Consider the following 20,036-nt stretch of genomic DNA (forward strand, 5'->3'; position numbering starts at 1 on the left):
GTTTTATTCACACATCAGAGCTTTAATACAGAAAATAACAAAGTTTTTGTGTTTTTTGTTGTTGTTTTGTGTATTATTCTGCTATTTTGTGTATTTCTGATTCATTTTGTGAGTTTTCGTTGTCATTTTGTTGTCATTATACATTTTCTTTTTTGTTTTTTTAATTGTCTTGTTTTTTTTTTGTTGTTTCTAAGTAATTTGGTGAATATTTGTTGGTACTTTATATATTTGTGTTTTTAAAGTAATTATTTGGTATGTTTTATCTTTTATTTTCTATTATTAGGTGTATTTTTGTAGTTATCTTGTATATTTTATAGTTATTTTGTGTATTTTTGTTGTTCTTTTGAATATTTTATTGTAATTCTGTATGTTCATGTCAGCATTTAGAGTCCAAATAGAGCGTTAATACAGAAAAGAACAAAGGATTTGGTTTTTTGTTGTTTCTGCTGTTTTCTGTTTTTTTTTTTTTATTCATTTTGTGCATTTTTCTTGTCATTTTGTGGCTTTTTGTTATTATTATACATTTTTTTCCTGTTATTTTGTATTGTCTTGTGTATTTATGCTGTTAATGTATGTATTTAGATGTGTTTTTGGAGTAATTATTTAGTATGTTAACTGTTGAATTGTATATTTTCTGTTATTTAGGTGTATTTTTGTTATTCATTTGTATATTTTATTGTAATATTGTATGTTGGTTGAGTAATTTTGTGTGTTTACTTAAATTACATCTATAAATGACAAACTAGTTTGCAACAAAATTCTATATTGATCCCAATGTTGTAAAACTGTAAAAAAATACTATTCTCCTTGATTTGTAGGCAATAATAAATGTGTAAAACTTATTTCAGCTACTTATGTAGCATTTCTACCATCTTAATTGCTTTTTCTTTGTCTTATTTTTCTATATTTATTGCCGCTCTATTAACAAAGTAAAACATTTAATGACAAAAGAAGAAGTATTTACAGTGCAAATGTGTTCTTTACAAAAAAAAAATGATTTAATCAAACAGATACTGAGACTCAAGTTGGATTCAACTTTTTATTCACAGACACAAGGGTGAAATAAATAAGATGGGTGGTGGTGGGTTAAATATCATCTTAACTCATTGTTACACAACACATTTAGATCAGTCAGTTTCAGTTATATACATGAAAGTAGTTAATAATATATATGTGATCAACCTGATTAGGTAAAAAAACAAAAAACAAACATAGGTTTTATATAAAAGTATGAATAAAAACACAAATATGAATAACTAATCCAGCAGTGTTTTTAAAAAGTGCTACAATCCTCCAGTGTTGTATTGCTTTGGTTCTTCAACAGAAAAAATCACAGAGTTTTGTCTCACCGTGATTTAAGTGACATGCGGCTTCGTTTGGATGCATATACAGACTTTTTCATGTCACTCAAGTGTAGGTGAGGGTTGGAATGCTGAGTCATGGTTCACAGATCAACCGATTCATGTAAAATACAAAAAAAAAAAAAACCACTATTCCTTTTTTTTTAATTTATTTTGATTTAAATATTGTTCTTTTTTTAAGTGTCTACTTTTGGCTGATAAAATAAGAGGAACCTGGTGTCAAATTACTAGCATTTACCTGTTGCTTTCAGGAAGATTTAGCGTTCTAACAAATGATTTTAAAACCTGAGGTCATGTGACCCAGCATTGGAAGATGTAGCTTCACAGCTTTTTGGTCAGTTAGCACGGCTCCACGGTTTGGCACACGTTTGACACGGCGTTGAACAGTCGGCGGCTCTCCTGGTTTTTTCAAAGGTTGGTCTCGTCCCACGTGGGGTCGTTCATGTTCTTCAGCACCCTCCGGATGATCCGCTCCAGCTCTTTTCGGGCTCGTAGCTCCTCCTCCAGCGTCCGTTTCATCCTCTTATTGTCCTGCGAGCGGAGGTGGAGTGAACGGCGTTAGCGCGACTTTAACGCAGAAATGTGACCAATGAGAGGACGCACCTGTTTAAGCTCCAGGACCTCGTCTTTGAGACTGTACACGGTGTCCACCAGACTCCTGCAGAACACATTGTGCCGTTTAGTGCGTAATTAGCCTAAACCAATGCTCTAAAGCAGGAGTTCTCAACCTTGGGGACGCAAGACACTATGAGGGGGTCGCCAGATGCCTTCAAGAAATAAAGAATATTTTTTGAACAATTTGAGCTGATTTTTCATTATTTTTACCCTTTTTCTCCAACTACACCAAACTTGCCATATTTTAACTTATTTTCATCACTTTTTCTTGCCACATTTTTGCTCCTTTTAATGCATTTTTGCAACATCACTCCCATTTCAGCCACTTCTCCATCAAATTTCAATGTCTTTTCACTTATAAACCCTTTCCACCACTTTTCCCACCAAATGTTGCATATGTTGACCCAACATTTTATTCTTGCCAATTTAACCCCATTCATGATTTGTCATGCCCATTATTTGCCAGTTTAAACTAATTGTTCCTATTTTTTAAATTACATTATTCCAACCTCAGCTACCCCCTTTTCTGTCACTTTTAAGCCAATATTGACACTTTTAACCCTTTCTATCACTCTTGCAAACTTTAGCCAATTTCTGTGGTTTTTAAAATCCCACTTCACCACCTTTTCCACCATTTTTGGTCACTTTTAACCCTTTTTATTTCTGATTAAACAAAGGATTTACTATTTACTATGGCGCAAAAAATGATAAACTTCCTGGATAACAGTGGATATACACACTCTCTCCTTTCCTTTCCCACCTTTCCTCCACCACAGTCTGTCCGTTGCTCCTGGTTTCCTCCACGATGATCTTCTCCTCCTCCGGGAACAACACTTGGACGTCCTTCCTGCTGGAACCTGTAACAGTTACGCTACCAATCAAACACACAAAACTACACATACTCACAAATGAAAACTTAACAACGGAAACACAAAACACGTCCTCCCACTAGCTGCTCTTTCAGGACTCATTCAAAACCAAAGTCTTACGAGAAAACAAGGAAGTCCTGTAACTATGGGCGGTCCAGATACTGTCATAATCCGAGTCCTCTGATTGGTCAGAAGAACCCTGCAGGTTGCCGAGGACGCTGGCAACAGTGAGGCTGGTGTCGGCGAGCACGTGGTTGTGCATGAGGTCGGTTCCTTGCCAGGCTTTTGAACAGGGGAGGTTTTAACGAATAAGGGAGAACAAAACGGTGCCGGGTGAACCGAATGGGGAAGAGGATTGAGGGTGAGGGAAAAATCAAATCAAAGCCAGTAAAAATGTCGGAGAGGTATGTTTGCAACCGAAAAACAGGGAAGAGCAAAGGAAATGTGAACAAAGAGGGGGATGAATAGAGCACAGAGTGGAGAAAAAAGGATGAGAAAACAGAGTTAGAGCAGAAAGAGCACGAGGCATGTCGCTACAATGAACCAGGGTTGGTGTCAATTATAATTGTATTTGCGTGATTGGTAATCAATTACAAATATGACATAACTATAATAAAAAAGAAAATCTGTTGCTGTTGTAATCGTAATTGAATTGTAATTGAGTTCAGATAATTCACTTTGACATTAAAATTCAATAAAAATTGTCACTTACAGTTTAATGGATTCATGTTACAGTTCTATGCTTACACATATGTAGTTAATAATTATTAAAATATGTTTAATAGAGAAAAAAAATAAGGAAAAAAGAAAGAAAAAAGGGCCATATATATATATATATATGTTTCCCATCAACTTTTCAGGGGGTAAATAATAGTCATTTTAATCATAATTGGAAAAAATGCGCAATAAAGTTGTAATTGAATATGGATAATAATAATAAGACGTAATTGTAATTTAAAAATGTAGTTGACCCCAACCCTGCAATAACTCCCAGGTGACGTAGCTATGGTGGGAGTGGCGTGCACTCACTGGAGTTGAGGGTTTGCCGCGTCTTGGCACTGGTGCAGTAAGCTTCGATCACCTTGAGGATCTGAGCGTCCTCCTCAAGAGCCGCTGTACCTGGTGGAGGAGCAGAGGGAGGATGAGGGCGGAGCATAGACTGAAATCAGGACCCTGACACTCACGCTCACACACACTCACTCTTTCTGACAGTGAAGTCCTCCTCCGATGCTTTCCTCTCTGGTTTCCTCTTCGGGAGAAGCTTTTTCATGTTCTTGGGACTCTTACTCTGATCCTTTGAGGGGGAGAGCAAACGCTTGGTTCACATTCTTAAACATCACGAGCACTGTGTGAGTCTGAGTGTTGGCAGGTTGTGCTAAACACTAGTGAACCAGGTGCAACTTTGCAACTTTTAATTAATTTCTATGGTTTTTAGTGGAGGATATAGTGAAGGTTCACAGTGTAAAGTACCGGTACCTCCTTGTGGCAGAGAGCAGCAGACGGCCGAAGAGGAGGTGCAGGGCGGAGGCAGCTCAGACTCCAGGGTTTGGGGGTGCTCGGAGGCTCCAAGGGTCCCCACATAGGACTGCCACTGGGAGCTAACCCGTAAGAGGACAGGTGTGGAAGGGTGTGGTACACACCGTTTCCTCCCTGAGGCTCCGACAGCCTCGAGGGGGGGGCGGGGTGGGAGGGCAGCTGGGGATTAGAACAGATGGCAGTCAGATGGAGAAGCAGCCTTAATATGATTTCCCAAAGTGGGCGGGACTCACTGTGTGACAGACGGACTGAGGTTTGCGTGTGTGGACAGACTGGTTGTGTGTGTGTTTGGTGAGGAGGTCCAACCAGTCCTGGAGGTCGCGCTGACTGTTGCAGGCGACCTGGATCCGCTCACACTGGCTTCCTGCATGCAAACATAACAGGTTACTGCACACACACACACACACATCACCCTGTGTAGTTACCACTGCACTCATATGTCCTGTGTGAGTGTGTTTGAATCTATCAATCCATATCAGACATGGGCAAGTGGCAGCACGGGGTCTCATGCGGCCCTCAGTCTAAATTTGCGTGAACGTAATACACACAAAAACACAAAATTACAGCAAAATGTCCAAAATATCAAGAAAAGTATACAAAGTAACAACAAAAATACATTTAAAAAATACCAAAAATGACTCAAGACACACAATATGCAACAAAAATACACAAAACAACAATAAAAATACACAAAATTATTTCGAAAATGCACAATAGACAACAAAAATTCAGACAAATGACAAGAAAATACACAAATTGACAACAACAGCAAACAAAACAATAACAAAGACACACATAATGACACAAAAGACAACAAATGACAGAAAAATAAACATTATTACTCTAAAGCTTTAGAAAAAGACATAAATAAAGAGAAAACCCTTTTTTCTTTCCTGTATTAATACTGAGATTGGTCGTTATTCTAAACACCATCATGAATGTTGATAATAAAGCTTTGTGACACAAATAATTGGTGAATTAATCATCCATGTCTGTGATTTCAGAAAAAGGAACCAGGCTGACCTGAAATCTCAAAAGCATTCTTTAGGTTTTCACCATCTTCAATCCTGGAGATGAGCATTCCCGTTAGCGGCATCCGCCCCTCCAGAAGCACAAACACACACACACTGTTTAGCTTTCTACGGCCTCCTTCTGCTGACAGATGCTAAAGTGTAAAGTTTACCTGGTAGATGAATCCACTCATCCTGAGGCTGGCAGAAAGCAGCAGCAGAGTGTGAGGGAAGAGCACCAGGTAGCGCTCGTTTGCCTCCTGAAACACATTTATCCACCTTCAGCTGGGACTCCCACCTTCGTGTCTACTTGTTCTTTGACACGATTGCACATACCTGACAGGTCTGCGTGTGGACCGCGACCTGGGACATGTGGAGAACTGGGCCCAGGGTTCGGATGTCGTCTCCTTCCCAGTTCCTGATGGGCTCGGTCAGAATCTGCAGCTCCAGGTCTTTTTTCTTCCTCACCTCCTGACACTGAGCCTGGGCACACAGATGTTAGTCGTGTAAATGCTTCACAACGATGATGTGACGAGCGCGGCGCTTACTGCCAGGTTCTTAAAGGCACCCATGGACGCGTGCAGGTCAACCCTGTCTGTGTGTTGCTCCTAAATACACAAAAAAACAAAACAAAAGGTTTGTTTTATGGCATAATCGTCTCCAGTGGCACAAAAACCACACGAAGCCTCAGGTTTTACCTCCATGTGTCGATCCAGTTCTTTGAGCAGTGTCGGGTATCGCTCCAGTCTGGTGAAGGGTTTGCTCAAATTCGTGGTCAGGGTTAAAATCCCAGGACTGGATGCTCCTTTAGACTCCATGTACTCGCCCAACTCCTCACTGTGCCACACAAACCATCCAATAGCTCACACACAGGAGTCTGTACAGTGACGTTGCTTTCAGGTACTGACTCTACCTGTGCTGTGTGAGCACACTGACAGCCAAGGGGTGATTGGAACAGTAGGCAACGTAGATGATCTTCATCTGGGGCATCAGGCTGAGGAAGAAGCCTCCGATTCTCTGCTGGCTCTCAGGGAGTCTGCATACAAACATACAGACATACATATATGCAAACAACATGACGTGATCAGACTGGGATTAGGCTGGAGAATGCAATTAAGGCAACAAACACAAACTGGTCTTTCTGAATAGGAAACTGAACTCCGTCAAGTCCCAAAATTTTTCAAGGTTTTACTCAAAAAATAAGAATATTATTTTCAAAAATTATATTGAATGGGTGTGATCTCACTTAAGTACATTTTATATACTTTTTCAAATGTGGTTTTCAATCAAATAATTTTATTGTTTTTAGTCATAAATTCTAGTACATGTGCGTTGACTAAAATAATAATTTCCAACTTTCTGCTGCCCTGCTGTGATATTCTGAGATATTTCCTGTATAAAAAGCTTCATATTTACATTTATCAGAATTAAGGTGGAAGTTTTTACTCAGTTTAGGGCGTTGCTTGTTATTTGTAGGTGATGCTTGGTCCTGAAACCACAGTAATAGAGATTCATTTTACTTCACACTCGTATATATTTTCATATAAATTATATTTGGTGTTATTCACAAAATATTTTAGTTTTATGTACAATACAGCATCGTTTTCCTAAGGAAACATGTAAAGAAGAAAAAAATTGATCCTTAGGTGGAGGAATTTATTCAAAAGTTTTGATGGATCATTTGACAGCGATGGATGTTTGTGAATGCTGCTGTTGGGAACTGTAGTGTCCTTCATGGCCACTAGGTGTCCTTCTGCTTTGTATTTCTTATCAAATGAAACAAATTTGATAAGAAGTTGGCTGTTGAAATATTTATTTGATCTGGAAACACATTTTTACGGAATTGTTGAACATTTGAACCTTTACAAATTTAAATAACTGGGCAATTCTGTGTTTCCTTTGCAAAAATGTGGTACAGACACAGGAGGGGGGGTACAGACATTATTACACACTGACTTGGTATGCTCCTCCAGGGACTGAACCAACATCTGCTGGAAGGTGGAGATCTCCTCCAGATTACTCTGGATGTGGCCGATGTCGACGCTGCAGAGCCTGCAAAACACAAGACAGGTGAGGGGTCCAGTTTGTGTCTTTAAAGAGTAAAACTTGAGCATTAAATAATGCCATCAATGAGTAAAAATGACCCCACCTGTCTGTGGGGTGTAAAGAACGAAGGTATGTCCCCAAAAGACTCTGCAGCTCCCTCGAGTATTCACTCTCTGCCTCCAAAATGTTCTGTAGGACCTTTAATTGTTCACCAAGTGACACAAAATAGAAAAGATAAAACAATAAAGTCAAGACAACCAAGTTAAATACTGTACATGTTCTAGTGCAATGGGAATTATCAACACAGTAGATTTTGGTTAAAGGTTAAAAGCTTAAGCCCCAAAGTGACCAAAACATAAACTGTGTGCGAAAAATATATTATTTAAGCTTTATTCATCCTCCAGCCCTTTTTAACTTTGTCTCTCATTATTTGTTGTATTTCTGTATTTTGCTATAGGATATGTAACTGTATTTTACCCTATATTTTGTCAATAAAAAATACATAAACAAATAAAATGTAAATGCCCAGAACAATATCAACCAATGGAAACACCAGAGTTAGCAGACTCGTGAAGGTAGTTCTAACAATATAATAATAAGATAATGAACAAAATGATAAAATACAGCACATAATCCTGAAAAAACGAATATAATAATAATAAAAAAAAAAAAAGATTTTAAATTAGTGGTGTAAGCGTGGCATCAGGATTTCATGTGAGTTCAACGGCTCAGATGATTAATTTAGTGAGCCATCCATAAAAATAAAAAAAAAACCACATGTACCGGTAATAGCCTCATGACAGATATGAACTGTTGGAGACACTGTATCAGCTTGTTGCATTATTTAACACACACACACACACACACACACACGCACACACGCACACACGCACACACACACACACGCACACACACACACACACACACACACACACACACACACACACACACACACCCACACCCACACACCCACACCCACACACCCACACCCACCCTGGGGCTCGATTGCCCCAGAAACCACTGGGATGGAAAAGATAACCTACATTATGCTTGCTGCGTGCTGGGGCGCTGCACGGCCTAACACAATCACACACACACACACACACACACTGCTAATTGATCGCTGCAGTCCACAGGCATCAGTTAAAGCAGCAGCGTAACCTTACCACGTTGTAGTAGGTCTTACTGATGATGGTGGTGTCGAAGCCCTTGGGTGGACTTTTTAGGGTCCCGGGCTTTGGCTTGATGTCGGATGTTTTGTCTAAAAAAAAGGAGGGAATTGAAAACAAAAACCTGTCAGTGTGTGTGTGTGTGTGCATGTGTGTGTTGCTGATGCAGTGAACTCGTCACACTAAGCTTGGTATATTTCCAAATTTGTGGTCGTTGCAGTATGTAGGACACGCTCACTGACAGGTCGCCACGTTGTCCTGCTAACACACGCCATTGTTTCCCACTTCACTAAAGTGCACGACTTTTCCTATGGACACTAAATGACTGATTATGTAAATTTTTACATAAAAATATGCCCCTGTAAGCAAAATCCAACACACTGCCAGTCTATGTTTGGAGAATGACCATATACAGATTGTGACACATTACAGGGATACGGTTAGTGACTTTTATGGCTAAATTTAGCATCTTTTCACATCCTCCAGTGACAATTTCTTAAAAAAAAAAAAAAAAGTGACAAATCCAGGACTTCTTGTAACGCTCCCGTCGTGCTGGGTAATGATCACTTCCAGGAGTGGGACTGTTCTGATGAGTTGGTATTTGATGTTGTAAACTAAACTAAGTGCTCTCAAACTTGGGGTCAGGATCCCATTTGGGGTCGCGAGACACTGAGAATGGGTCGCCAGATGCCTTTTTTTTACTCTTTTTCTGCAACTACACAAAACTTGCCATATTCTAACATATTTTCATCACTTTTTCTTGCCATTTGTATGCATTTTTGATAGATTACTCCCATTTATGCCACATCTCCATCAAATTTCAATGTCTCTCATGCACTTATAAACCCTTTCAACCACTTGTCCAACCCGATGTTGCATATATTGACCCATTATTGTTATTTTTAACCCCTTTTAACCACATTCATAATTTGCAAAGCCTGCTATTTGTCAATTTAAACAATTTTTCCCTTCATTTTGAAACTCCAAAACCCACAATTTGCAACTTTTAACAAATTTCTGTGGTTTTTAAAATCCCAGATTTCACCATTTCATATTAATATGGTTGAACGACTCCATAAAGCAGAATGTCTATTGTTGACTCATTCTCAGGATCCCAGAATCCCTCTGATGTTATGCTGCAAAGGATTCAGGAACTAGAGAACGCTGTTTAGCTAAAAAATACTGGCAAAATTCATAATTCTTGTCATAGGGACTTGAACAACCATAGAAACGGACCAAATTCTTCCCTAAACTCAGTCATTAAGTTTCTGCTGCACATTTATATCCAGGACGTTGTTGTTTTCTTTTTCAACACAACAGCTCTGGAACTTCCGGTCTTTGTCAAAAGCTCTTCCTTTGTTTCCTGCCTCTGCACCTCAGAAAGCAAAGGTTGAGGACGACAGGCAGCAGCAGCAACGACTCATGTGTTCTGCTAAAGCTACCCTGGTTATGATGGATTGTAAGTAAAGAATAAAGGTGAAACGTAACGACAATTTCTGCATATACATACAAATGCTCGTTGAGTGTTTTAAAAACCCTACTATAACCGTGAGGCCTTTGAATTTCAATGATTTATTTTTTATCATGTTAACATTAACAGAATGAAAATGATAGACTCTGAGGGGCCTATCCTATTACAACCACTATCGTGGTGACAGGAAATAAAAAGAAGGAAGTGTTAGAAAACAAAGTGGCTCCATTATCGTTTGCCATTGTACAAAGAGACAGGAAGTCAATGTGGGCGCACTTCCAATTTAAGAGCTTGTTTGGAAAGCTCAGAGCAGTGGTGTCCAGTCACACATTTTAGACTGGCCATCCACTTTTAAAACGCTCGTGTCATCGGGATTTAAGCAAATAATATTAATAAAAATGATGGTCAAATGTTCTATGAATCTGTGATAACCTCATCTATTTATTTATCTGCATAATATCCACTGTTATCCAGGAAGTTTATTATTATTTTCCCTATAGTATATAGTCATCTTACAGATGTAAATCCCTTGGCCAAAAACGGACAGAAAAAGTGATAAAAAGGGTTCAAAGTGTTGATATTGGCTTAAAAGTGGCAGAAATGTGGGGAGGGGAGTATTGGGTAATGAAATTTAAAAAATAAGAACAAATAGTTTAAACTGGCAAATAATGGTCATGACAAACTGAATGTGAATTATGGTGAAAAGAGGTTAAAAGTGACAATAATGGGTGAACATATGGGACATCAGGTGGAAAAAGTGGTGGAAAGGGTTTGTAAGTGCAAAAAATTTCTTGAAAGTGGAAAAATTGTGGAGAAAAGGCATCAAATATTGGTGGGAAAAGTAGTGGAAAGGTTTTATAAGTGAAAAGGAATTGAAATTTGATGAAGAAGTGGCAGAAATGAGAGTATTGTAGCAAAAATGCATTAAAAGGAACAAAAATATGGCAAGAAAAAGTGATGGAAATAGGTTAAAATATGGCAAGTTTGGTGCAGTTGCAGAAAAAGGGAAAAAATAAGCAAGGTCCTGACCAGAAGGTTGACAACCCCTGCTTTAGATGACTTACAGATTCAGGGTTACGCTGAAATCACCTGAGATTACGTCGTGAGAAATATTTTTACAGGAAAACTCACATGTAATGTAATGTGTGAGTTTAGTCTTTGTCATATAGCTGTTTCCATTTCATTTTCAGCCAAAATTTGTCACATAAGAATTCATATTTGCATTCATAGGTGGCGGCAATGCACCAAAACAAGATTATGAGCAAATTTGATATGTTCGTCCATTTTCAACACTTACTATAGATTCAACTCCGTGTTTTTCGTGTAAAAATGGTGTGTAAATACGTGATATTGTGCATTTCAAGTATTTCTGTGTCATATTGAAGAAAACAAAAATTAGTGTTAGGCTCCACCCACCGCTTCCTTTCAGCTCCCTTACGTAGTTACTGGGGAACCACCCGGTCCTGCCGTTAAGGGAGCCCTCCCACCAGCCCCCCTCCTCCTGTCTGCTCACGGTGATGATGTCACCCTTGGAGAAGGACAGCTCGTCCTCATTGGTCTGCTCGAAGCTAAACCGCACTTTGACCAGACACCGGCCACACCCACTGCCCTCCGACATGTCCTGGGAAGGAAGGAGCAGAAGAACGGTCAGCCTGAGCCATGTTAGCTGAGCTCAGGGTCGTTGGTTGTTGTCATGGTAACCACCAGGCTGCGGTAGTGGGGCAGCAGAAGTTTAGAAGAGCGAGTCTGAGTGTTCAGAGAGTCAAAAGACTTGATCCTTGACGAGGAAACATGTGGCACACATGCAGCGTCTCCTCGTCCACATGAATCTGAAAGAAAATGATCCGTTTACACATCGGAAAACTCAAATAATCCATTAAAACGACATGTTTATAACTTGTGACATGTATACCTTCTGTGGTCTTGTTGAGAGCCACCAAGCAGTTCAGCACCTTGGTGAAGTTCAGTCCCTGAAGCAGGTCGTTCACCTCAAAAGGCTTCAAACCAGAGCAAATGAAAAGACACACAAATAATACACACACCTATTAGAAATGTATAGAGCGTGACACCAACAGAGGACAGAACGGAATCCATGAACAGAAGCTAGAAGTTTCGCGCACAGAATTTCAGTAAATATTGATTTTTATACATTCTATTTACATACATATTTAAAAAGTAGGCTGATTACTACTCATATTATTTAGAAATATATATTCCTACATTTTAAGAACAAATTATTTTGTTGTTTAACTTGTTTTTATTTCATATCGTCAGTTTTCTTTTCCTTTATTTATTTTGCTCTTCTTTATTATTATCATTATTTTTTCATCATATTTTTGTTGAGGTACATCTTCAATATTTTTATATATATTGTTTCTTTATTTCTCTATTTATTTATACTTTGCTTTCAATATTTTACCTTATTTTTTGCATTTTTGTTCTTATTTGTACAGTTCATTCATTGTGTGTGTATTTGTCCTGAGGAGGGGAGGGGGCGCGTCTGGTGTGGGATTACCCTCCTTTGCACATGCTTCTATAATCCTGCAACCGCACACATGGACACACACAATTTAACTGAACTCTTGTGTATAAACACACACACACACACACACACACACAGACTGAGGCGTGGAGGTGAAACCCCCAAAAGTCAAATTTAAATGCTCAATTTGTGTCCAAAATGTCTCCGAGCATCTTTAACCAGCCTTCCTTTAAGAATGCACTCAGTCGGAGGGATACAGTACATACACTCCAGCTGATTGGCTGTCTGGAGCTGACGGTTAACAGACACTTTCCCCTCTGGCACTGATTCAAGACACAAGGAGGGACGTCTGGTCTGCTGCTGTGGAGCTATCTGCACCCAAACGTTATAGACTAATGCGCGTCTCTATGCCACAAACAGAAAGACTTACTGACAGCCTGCAGCCACCATCACTGGAGAGAAAAGTTGCTTAATTCGCTCTGAACTCACCGCTCGATCAAAAAGAACATAAAGCTGCAGAATCAGGTTAATGCACGGCACTAAATGCCACCTGATTAGTTGATTGGTCAGTGTAATCCTTTGCAGTCTGCCCCATCCTCCGCCCCCGTCTGGAAGAATTACTCAGTGGAAATCAGTCCCATTGCTGGTAATGGAGACCTTGGCTCCCTGTTGCATGGCTGACGTGCCTCTAATCAAGCTGATTGGAAGATGTAGCGAGCTATTAGATCAGACCCCCGCCACCCCAATTGAAACGACACACCCTTGCCTGACATTTTGTGATCCACGCCTTGTTTAATTGCTAAAATCATTTTTTTTTATTTTTTTGAGAAAAAAAAAAAAAAGTAAATAAGAAAAAATAGGCAAAATGAAAAAAAAAAAAGGAACGAAAGGAAAAAAAGACATAAATAGAAAAGAAATTCAAAAATGTAAAAAATAAAATTAAGAATAATTTAAAAATGGGAGGACAAGAAAGAAAAAAATTAAAAGGAAAGAAAAGAAAAAAAGAGAGAAGAGAAAAAAAAAAATGAGAAAAAATTGAAAAAAGAGGGGAAGGGGGGAAACTGACCATTGCTGCACAAAACTCATCGGGGTTGTGTTACTAAAAGTTCATGTGTGAAAAACATGTTGCAGTTTATCTACTTAACGGGCACAACTGATGATTACATCTCAAAGTATTGGGAGGAGGAGATGTAAATAATTTAGCACACGTGGGGACTGTTAGGCTCATATAATTAATTTCAATAGGATTTTGATTGTCTAGCAGTTCAGCAAATTAACATTATTGCAACGTAATCACATGTGAAACACAAGTAAATCATCTGAAGCAAATAAATATAAAATGTATAGCAGTTGTTGACTTTATTATCCCATTTAGCATGTTTTGAGCCTTGTATCTCGTACTCTGCTTTATCCTTTTTTGCTTCTGTAATTATCGTGAACGTAAACATGAACATTTGTGCATTTCCTCCAGCTTTAATAAAGTATTTTCTCATCTTTATCAGTCCTCTCACGACGTGCTCATTGGGCACTCAATTCCACACAAGTTCAATCGCCGTGTCAGAATCAGAAACAGCACATCCACGCTTATCTCTGCATCCTGTTGCCATAACAACAAATGAAAAGCAAGAAAACAAACACCTTCCGATGGTTGAGGAACATCTTTGAAATGCGGGGAACAGCTCGGAGAGAACAAAAGTTCGAGGAACACATCTGAACGTTAAAAATCCAGCTCAGCTCATGAATCATTTATCTATATGTAGCCTATTTTTTTTTTTTTTATGTACTTTTTCTAGTTTGTTTTTTTAATATTATTCTATTTTTCATCATATGTTGACACCAAATGAAGAGGAATCTATTTGCGACAAATATACATGTTTCGACTATGCATTATAAGTATGTAATAAATAAATGTACATTTTTCTTTAAAGAGGAATCTAATCGGTTGCTAATTTTAGATGATTCGTTCTATTTTCTTTTATAAAATAACAATAAAAATGAACTTTAATTAAGCTTAAGTATATTTTTTATATATATATATATATATATATATATATATATATATATATATATATATAGTTGCTTATATTAAGAAATAATATTAAAAAAAAAGGAGGGGGGAGGGAAAAAGAAAGGGGAAAAAGGAAAAAGAGAAGAAGAAAAAGAAAAGAGAGAAAAACAAAACAAAAAGAAGTAATGTAATTACTCTGTCATTAAGGTAAGACTAATGTATTTGCTTAGCTTTTAAATTCTACGTTAAATACTTCTGACGTAATCCAGCTAACAGACAAACAAAGAAGTACATAAAAGCCTCCTTGACAGAGGTAAAAGTACATAAAATGACTCCAAAAAACACATAAAAGTACCAAAAAAAAGCAGAGAAATATACACAAAATAAAATATGAATTAAAAAACCCACACAAAATAATTCCAAAACACGCCACAAACCTTTGTTATTTCCTGTATTAATGCTCACATTGGTCACCATAAGTGAACAGTTATTACGTGATGGTAGTTGTAAACATAATGTAGCCTTACTTAATGCGGTATTACAAACAGCACTTACGTTCAGGGCTTGTAAAGTATGTGTAAATACGATAAGTTACATGTGTAGGTTTAATAAAAGATGTAATTAGTGTGACTTTGTGTGGTTGAATGGCTGGTGTTGGAGGTAGAGCTCACCTCGACACCGGCAGCGCTGCAGCCTTTGATGAACTCGCTAATGTTTCGATGACTGTCGCTGTCGTTTTTCGGCTCCTGGAAGAACTGCGTCGGAAAAGTGACAGATTAAGACATAAAGTCACACTTTACAAATTAAAAAAAGTCATTTACAAACACGTTTGAGGACTTTAATGCTTAAAAATCACCTTTTTTCCGGCGTGATTAGCGCACCTGTCGATTAACCTCCCACCGGAGTCAAGCTAGCTACATTTACAAGTTTCAAAATAAAAGATCACCTTTCGAAATAAAATATTATTTCGTTACTGCATTTGCTTAATTTTTTATTTTTTTTTTCAAAATCATTCTCGCATTTTAAACTTAAGCTGTACTTATTGTTACGTTAATTACCCATTTTGTTACGTTCCACAAGGAACACCATCTGATGCTGAAATACACTCCATTCATTTTTAACATTTGCAACTGTCATAATACATCATAAAAACATTATTATAAAACAACAAAAAAAACCAATGTAACACTGATTAATGAACAAATGTACAAATACAGTGGTTATATCAGACATGGGCCCAAAGTAAACGCACAAAATGACAGAAAAATAAACAAAGCACAAGCAAAAAAATAAAAATCACAAAATTACCTCAAATACACAAAATGATGATTAAAAATACACAAAAGTAAACACACGAAATGGCATAAAAAAACAGAAAAAAATGCACAAAGTAGCTCCAAAAACACATAAAATTACATGAAAAAAATTTCATGAGAGAAAAATACACAAAGTGACTCCAAAACATGCAAAAATGATGCCAAAAATATGCAAAAGGAAAGACAAATAAATAAAATGAGGGCAAAAATACACCAAATATAGATATAAAAATGAGAGAAAGCAGAGAAGGAAACCCCAAAAACCTTATAAACTACATGTGTAATAAGTTGATCAAAACATATGTTCTACTTAAATTGGATAGAAAAAAAAAAATGCAAAAAAAAAAAAAAAAAAAAAAAAAAAAAAAAAAGCTTGAAAGCACCCTGCTAGATTTAGAAAAAAGAAAATCCTTTAGAAATACAAGATTTTTGTCAATGATCACGGCCCAGTAAAAACAGCTCTGCGATCCCCTTTTGGGATGCACCCCACGTGTTGAAAAACTCTGACCTCAGGGGTATAAATAATAATTCTACATTAAACCGTAAAATAAGGTATATTAAATACATAATATCTGAGATTAAACAAGCCTTTAGATTAAATATGTAATAGGCTACATGCTAGATTTAGTTTTTTATTTTTTTCAAAATAAGAGCCTTTTTAAGACGCTTTAATGAATAAGATAATTACAGCCTGTTTCTAGTCCTGAGGCAATGCTTCCTAATTATTCTGAGGTGTTTCAGTAGCCCATGTATTTACAGTAGGGGGGTGGATGGCTGTGAGATACTCACTTTGTCCACCGTCCCGGGTCGGAGTCGCTCCATCAGCCGACACAGCACCGCTCCATCCTGCAGGGACAGCTGCAGAAACGCCTCCGGATCAGAGATGCTCTTCTTGGGGGAGTCCAGGACTCCCAGCGTGATGAGCCACGTCACGGTCTGCTCGGCTGGATTCATGGCCCTAGGAATGCTTCAGAGGAGAGCTCCTTTTTCCCTTCTTTTTCTCCTCAGGGAATGTCCTGTGTCCCGCTTCAGGCTCAGATCAGTCTCAGGAAGTCATCCCCACACTCACGAATGCTGGTCCCTACAAAATAAAGGTGAAAACAATGTGGTTTTGTCCTATAACAGTAGATTTGCATTGTATCCACGCCTATCTCTCTCATTCTCTCTGTCTCTCACCTTCGCGTCTACACAACTGTATCATCATCATCATCATCATCATCATCATCATCATCATCATCATCATCATCATCATCATCATCATCATCATCATCAGTGTTTGCACAGCTGCAGCAAGAAACAACCTCCCTGAGATTTTCACAATAAAGCTTACGCTGGACTTTTACAACAGAAATTTAACATTTTGGTTTCCCAATTTTTAAAATAACTTTGAACTTACATCGTTAAATTAAAAAAAAGAGCAGATAGACTAATATAAGATCTGATAGAAAATTATACAATATTGTACAACAAGGTGTGATAACATGCAATTAAATGCGATTTAATATGATAAGATTATTAATTGAGATAACGTAAAGCTGAGATTATAAAACACAATAAGACAAGATCAGATATGATTAAAAAAAGAGTTGAACTTGTATTAGTTATCATGATTACTATCACAATCACTTATTCTTCTTCTTAATAGAATTATAATTATTAATATTATTAATATAATAATAATAATAATAATAATAATAATAATAATAATAATAATAATAATTATTATTATTATTATTATTATTATTATTATTATTATTATTATTACTAGTTTTGTAAATATAAGCCCAGGTTTCACCAACACTTTTTATGACATTGTTAGAAGTTTTAATATTGCATTGGCACTAGACCACAAAATATCAAATTAATAGTTACCATTTACTTAATCACGACTGTAATTTTTTTTATTTCAGGTGTTTAGTTTTCCCCTTCGCGTTCTTTCATAACCTAAAATATCAAATTTGTTGATTTACTTAAAAACGTGAAAAGAAAATTCTTTTTCAATTTGAAGGTAAATATTAATAACACATTTTTTATGCATATGCAGGGATAACAGATGACAAAAAATCTCAAATTATAATAACTTTGATATATATTAGGATTAACACAAAACTATTATTTATTAAGTAAGTGCCATCAATATATATCTTCAAATTGATAAAAAAAAAAAAAAAAAAACTCACCAGTTGTTTTTGTCGCCCCCTGATGGTCATTATTGACTGAAGGTAAATGTTACAGAATTTACCAGCAGATCAATCACTTAAAATTTGAACAATTTTCAATTATGCATAAAAAAATGCATATACAGTCAATGCAAAATTGCAAATAAAATAATTTTTTGATTATTCTACAACCACTAAAAATACCTCTGTTGAACAAGATAAGACCAAAACTACGACTAAATAAAACCTCCTGCCAGAATTCACACTTCTATAACCAAGACTCATTAAAGTTGAAGATGGGGAAAGATAAGCAGTAATGGTTAAAATGATTGAAATGTTGTTTCCTGTCACTTCATACATACGTAAGAGGCTTGCACAGTTTGGTTGGTGGTTTAACTCTTTTCAGATGTGACTCAACCGACTGACAAGAAGGCGAAAGAGGCAGAACCAAAAACATGTAGATACATTTCCAACTCCAACCAAATTGTGCTTCATCTGAGAAGCTCTCGCAACATGATCACACTGAAGATGTTAATCTACAGAAACAGAAATTAACACCTTTAAGTGGTTTATGGGTAACCTAAAAAAAACTTTTAAATGTGCAAAACATGAACAATCTTGCAGGTAAATCTAAAATAGCAAAATTAGTATATAACAACAAACTTTTTATGTCAACTTTTAGCTTCAAACATACGCCCCCATCCCTTTAGATTAGATCTTTAGATTTCAGTCAATCAGCAGTCATTTTACTTGTGCATGCCACCAACGGCTTGGTAATCCACTTGTGTTCAAACAAATGCAGTTAAAAATGCAACCATGTGGATTAACTCAGTCACAATGAAGTACTTTAAGAGACAAAATATTTATCTGCCTTATAGATTAATGCCAGAAGTAACAGCATTACATTGGATATTTGATTTATTACACAACCGAACTACCTGAACTGCAGTGGTTTATAATATCGGACATGTTCAACAAGTGTAGTCTCCAATTCAGACTCCAAAACATCTCATTAAAATCTGGCATTGCAATAACATTGTTGATGCAAACAACAAGACATTACCGTATGTGTCATCTCTCATGCTCTGTATGTGGTGAGAAACAATAGCATGTCAGAACCAAAGATTAACTCTAACTCATTCTAGATTATACTCCAATGAAGAATAGTAGCCATCTACTGTGCCAGAAAAACAGCCTTTCCCAAGGAAGCGTACCTGCCCCCCGCACTATTTCACATCTACACCAATGACCTGCTGATCTCCCCCAAACCAAGTCATTCGTATATGCTGACAATCTGTGCATTGCAACCCAAACATTAGACTTTAGAAAGCTTGAGACTGTTCTTCAGGCTTCCCTGCCAAGAGAACTGCCTTCGTTTAAACTCCACAAAGATACAGATTGCAACATTCGCTCTGCAAAAACGGGATGAAAGCAATCACCTACACATCCAAAGGAATGGTGTCCTCTTAGCATGCTCTGAATCCAAGAAGTACTTTGTTTTAAACTTTGACCATCTACTCTCCTATCAAAGACAAGAAGAGAAGACCAAGCCAAAGCTCATCACGAGTGAAACAACATAATTGACAAGCTTGGAAATAGCTCTTTTAGAAGTGACCCATCAACAGTTTGAAACACTGCTCCAGCACTCTGCTTGTCAGCAGCTGAATACAGAAGTGAAAAACGCAAACAGACAGCTACAGGACGTCATCAGGACGCCGGAACCTATATGGCCCTGGTTGTGGCAAGATGCTGAACGGATGTAATCAGACACACAAACGAACCAATGAAGAGATATTTATTGTGGAATACAACACCAGACTTTCAGCGCTCTATCAGATATTTAACACTGATAGTTTTGCAGTGCAGTCATTCATGTGTTTCAGGTTTGTTCTTCTAAGAGGAACCTAAACCTCTCTGCAGAGCGTAGATCGTGAAGTCGATTTTGGCCAAAAGAACATTCCCTTTTTCTAATCAAACTCTTCCATCAATAGAGC

General features: G+C 37.4%; 1 protein-coding gene across 6 annotated transcripts; it reads right to left on the reverse strand.

Moving 5' to 3' along the window:
• Positions 1-1,081: 1,081 nt before the first annotated feature.
• LOC114476231 (rho guanine nucleotide exchange factor 7-like) lies at positions 1,082-19,650 on the reverse strand. 6 transcript variants are annotated; one of them, XM_028467617.1, is made up of 23 exons: positions 19,486-19,650; positions 16,673-16,964; positions 15,239-15,322; positions 11,990-12,074; positions 11,782-11,906; positions 11,494-11,698; positions 8,604-8,698; positions 7,541-7,635; positions 7,348-7,443; positions 6,305-6,427; positions 6,090-6,228; positions 5,940-5,999; positions 5,728-5,874; positions 5,565-5,651; positions 5,405-5,483; positions 4,615-4,745; positions 4,322-4,540; positions 4,046-4,139; positions 3,875-3,964; positions 2,966-3,127; positions 2,737-2,833; positions 1,965-2,019; positions 1,082-1,892 (listed from the first exon to the last, which is right to left on the reverse strand). In XM_028467617.1, exons 2-23 carry the CDS (start codon positions 16,835-16,837, stop codon positions 1,770-1,772), a joined length of 2,556 nt encoding a protein of 851 aa, XP_028323418.1. In that variant the 5' UTR covers positions 16,838-16,964; positions 19,486-19,650; the 3' UTR covers positions 1,082-1,769. The 6 variants fall into 6 exon arrangements, with proteins under 6 accessions (XP_028323418.1, XP_028323410.1, XP_028323425.1 ...); XM_028467609.1 differs by lacking the exon at positions 19,486-19,650 and adding an exon at positions 17,060-17,125; XM_028467624.1 differs by lacking the exons at positions 2,966-3,127; positions 19,486-19,650 and adding an exon at positions 17,060-17,125.
• Between the last annotated feature and the right edge of the window lie 386 nt (positions 19,651-20,036).

This window comes from Gouania willdenowi, chromosome 2, assembly GCF_900634775.1.
Source record: "Gouania willdenowi chromosome 2, fGouWil2.1, whole genome shotgun sequence".
In the NCBI taxonomy this organism is placed as follows: Eukaryota; Metazoa; Chordata; class Actinopteri; order Blenniiformes; family Gobiesocidae; genus Gouania; species Gouania willdenowi.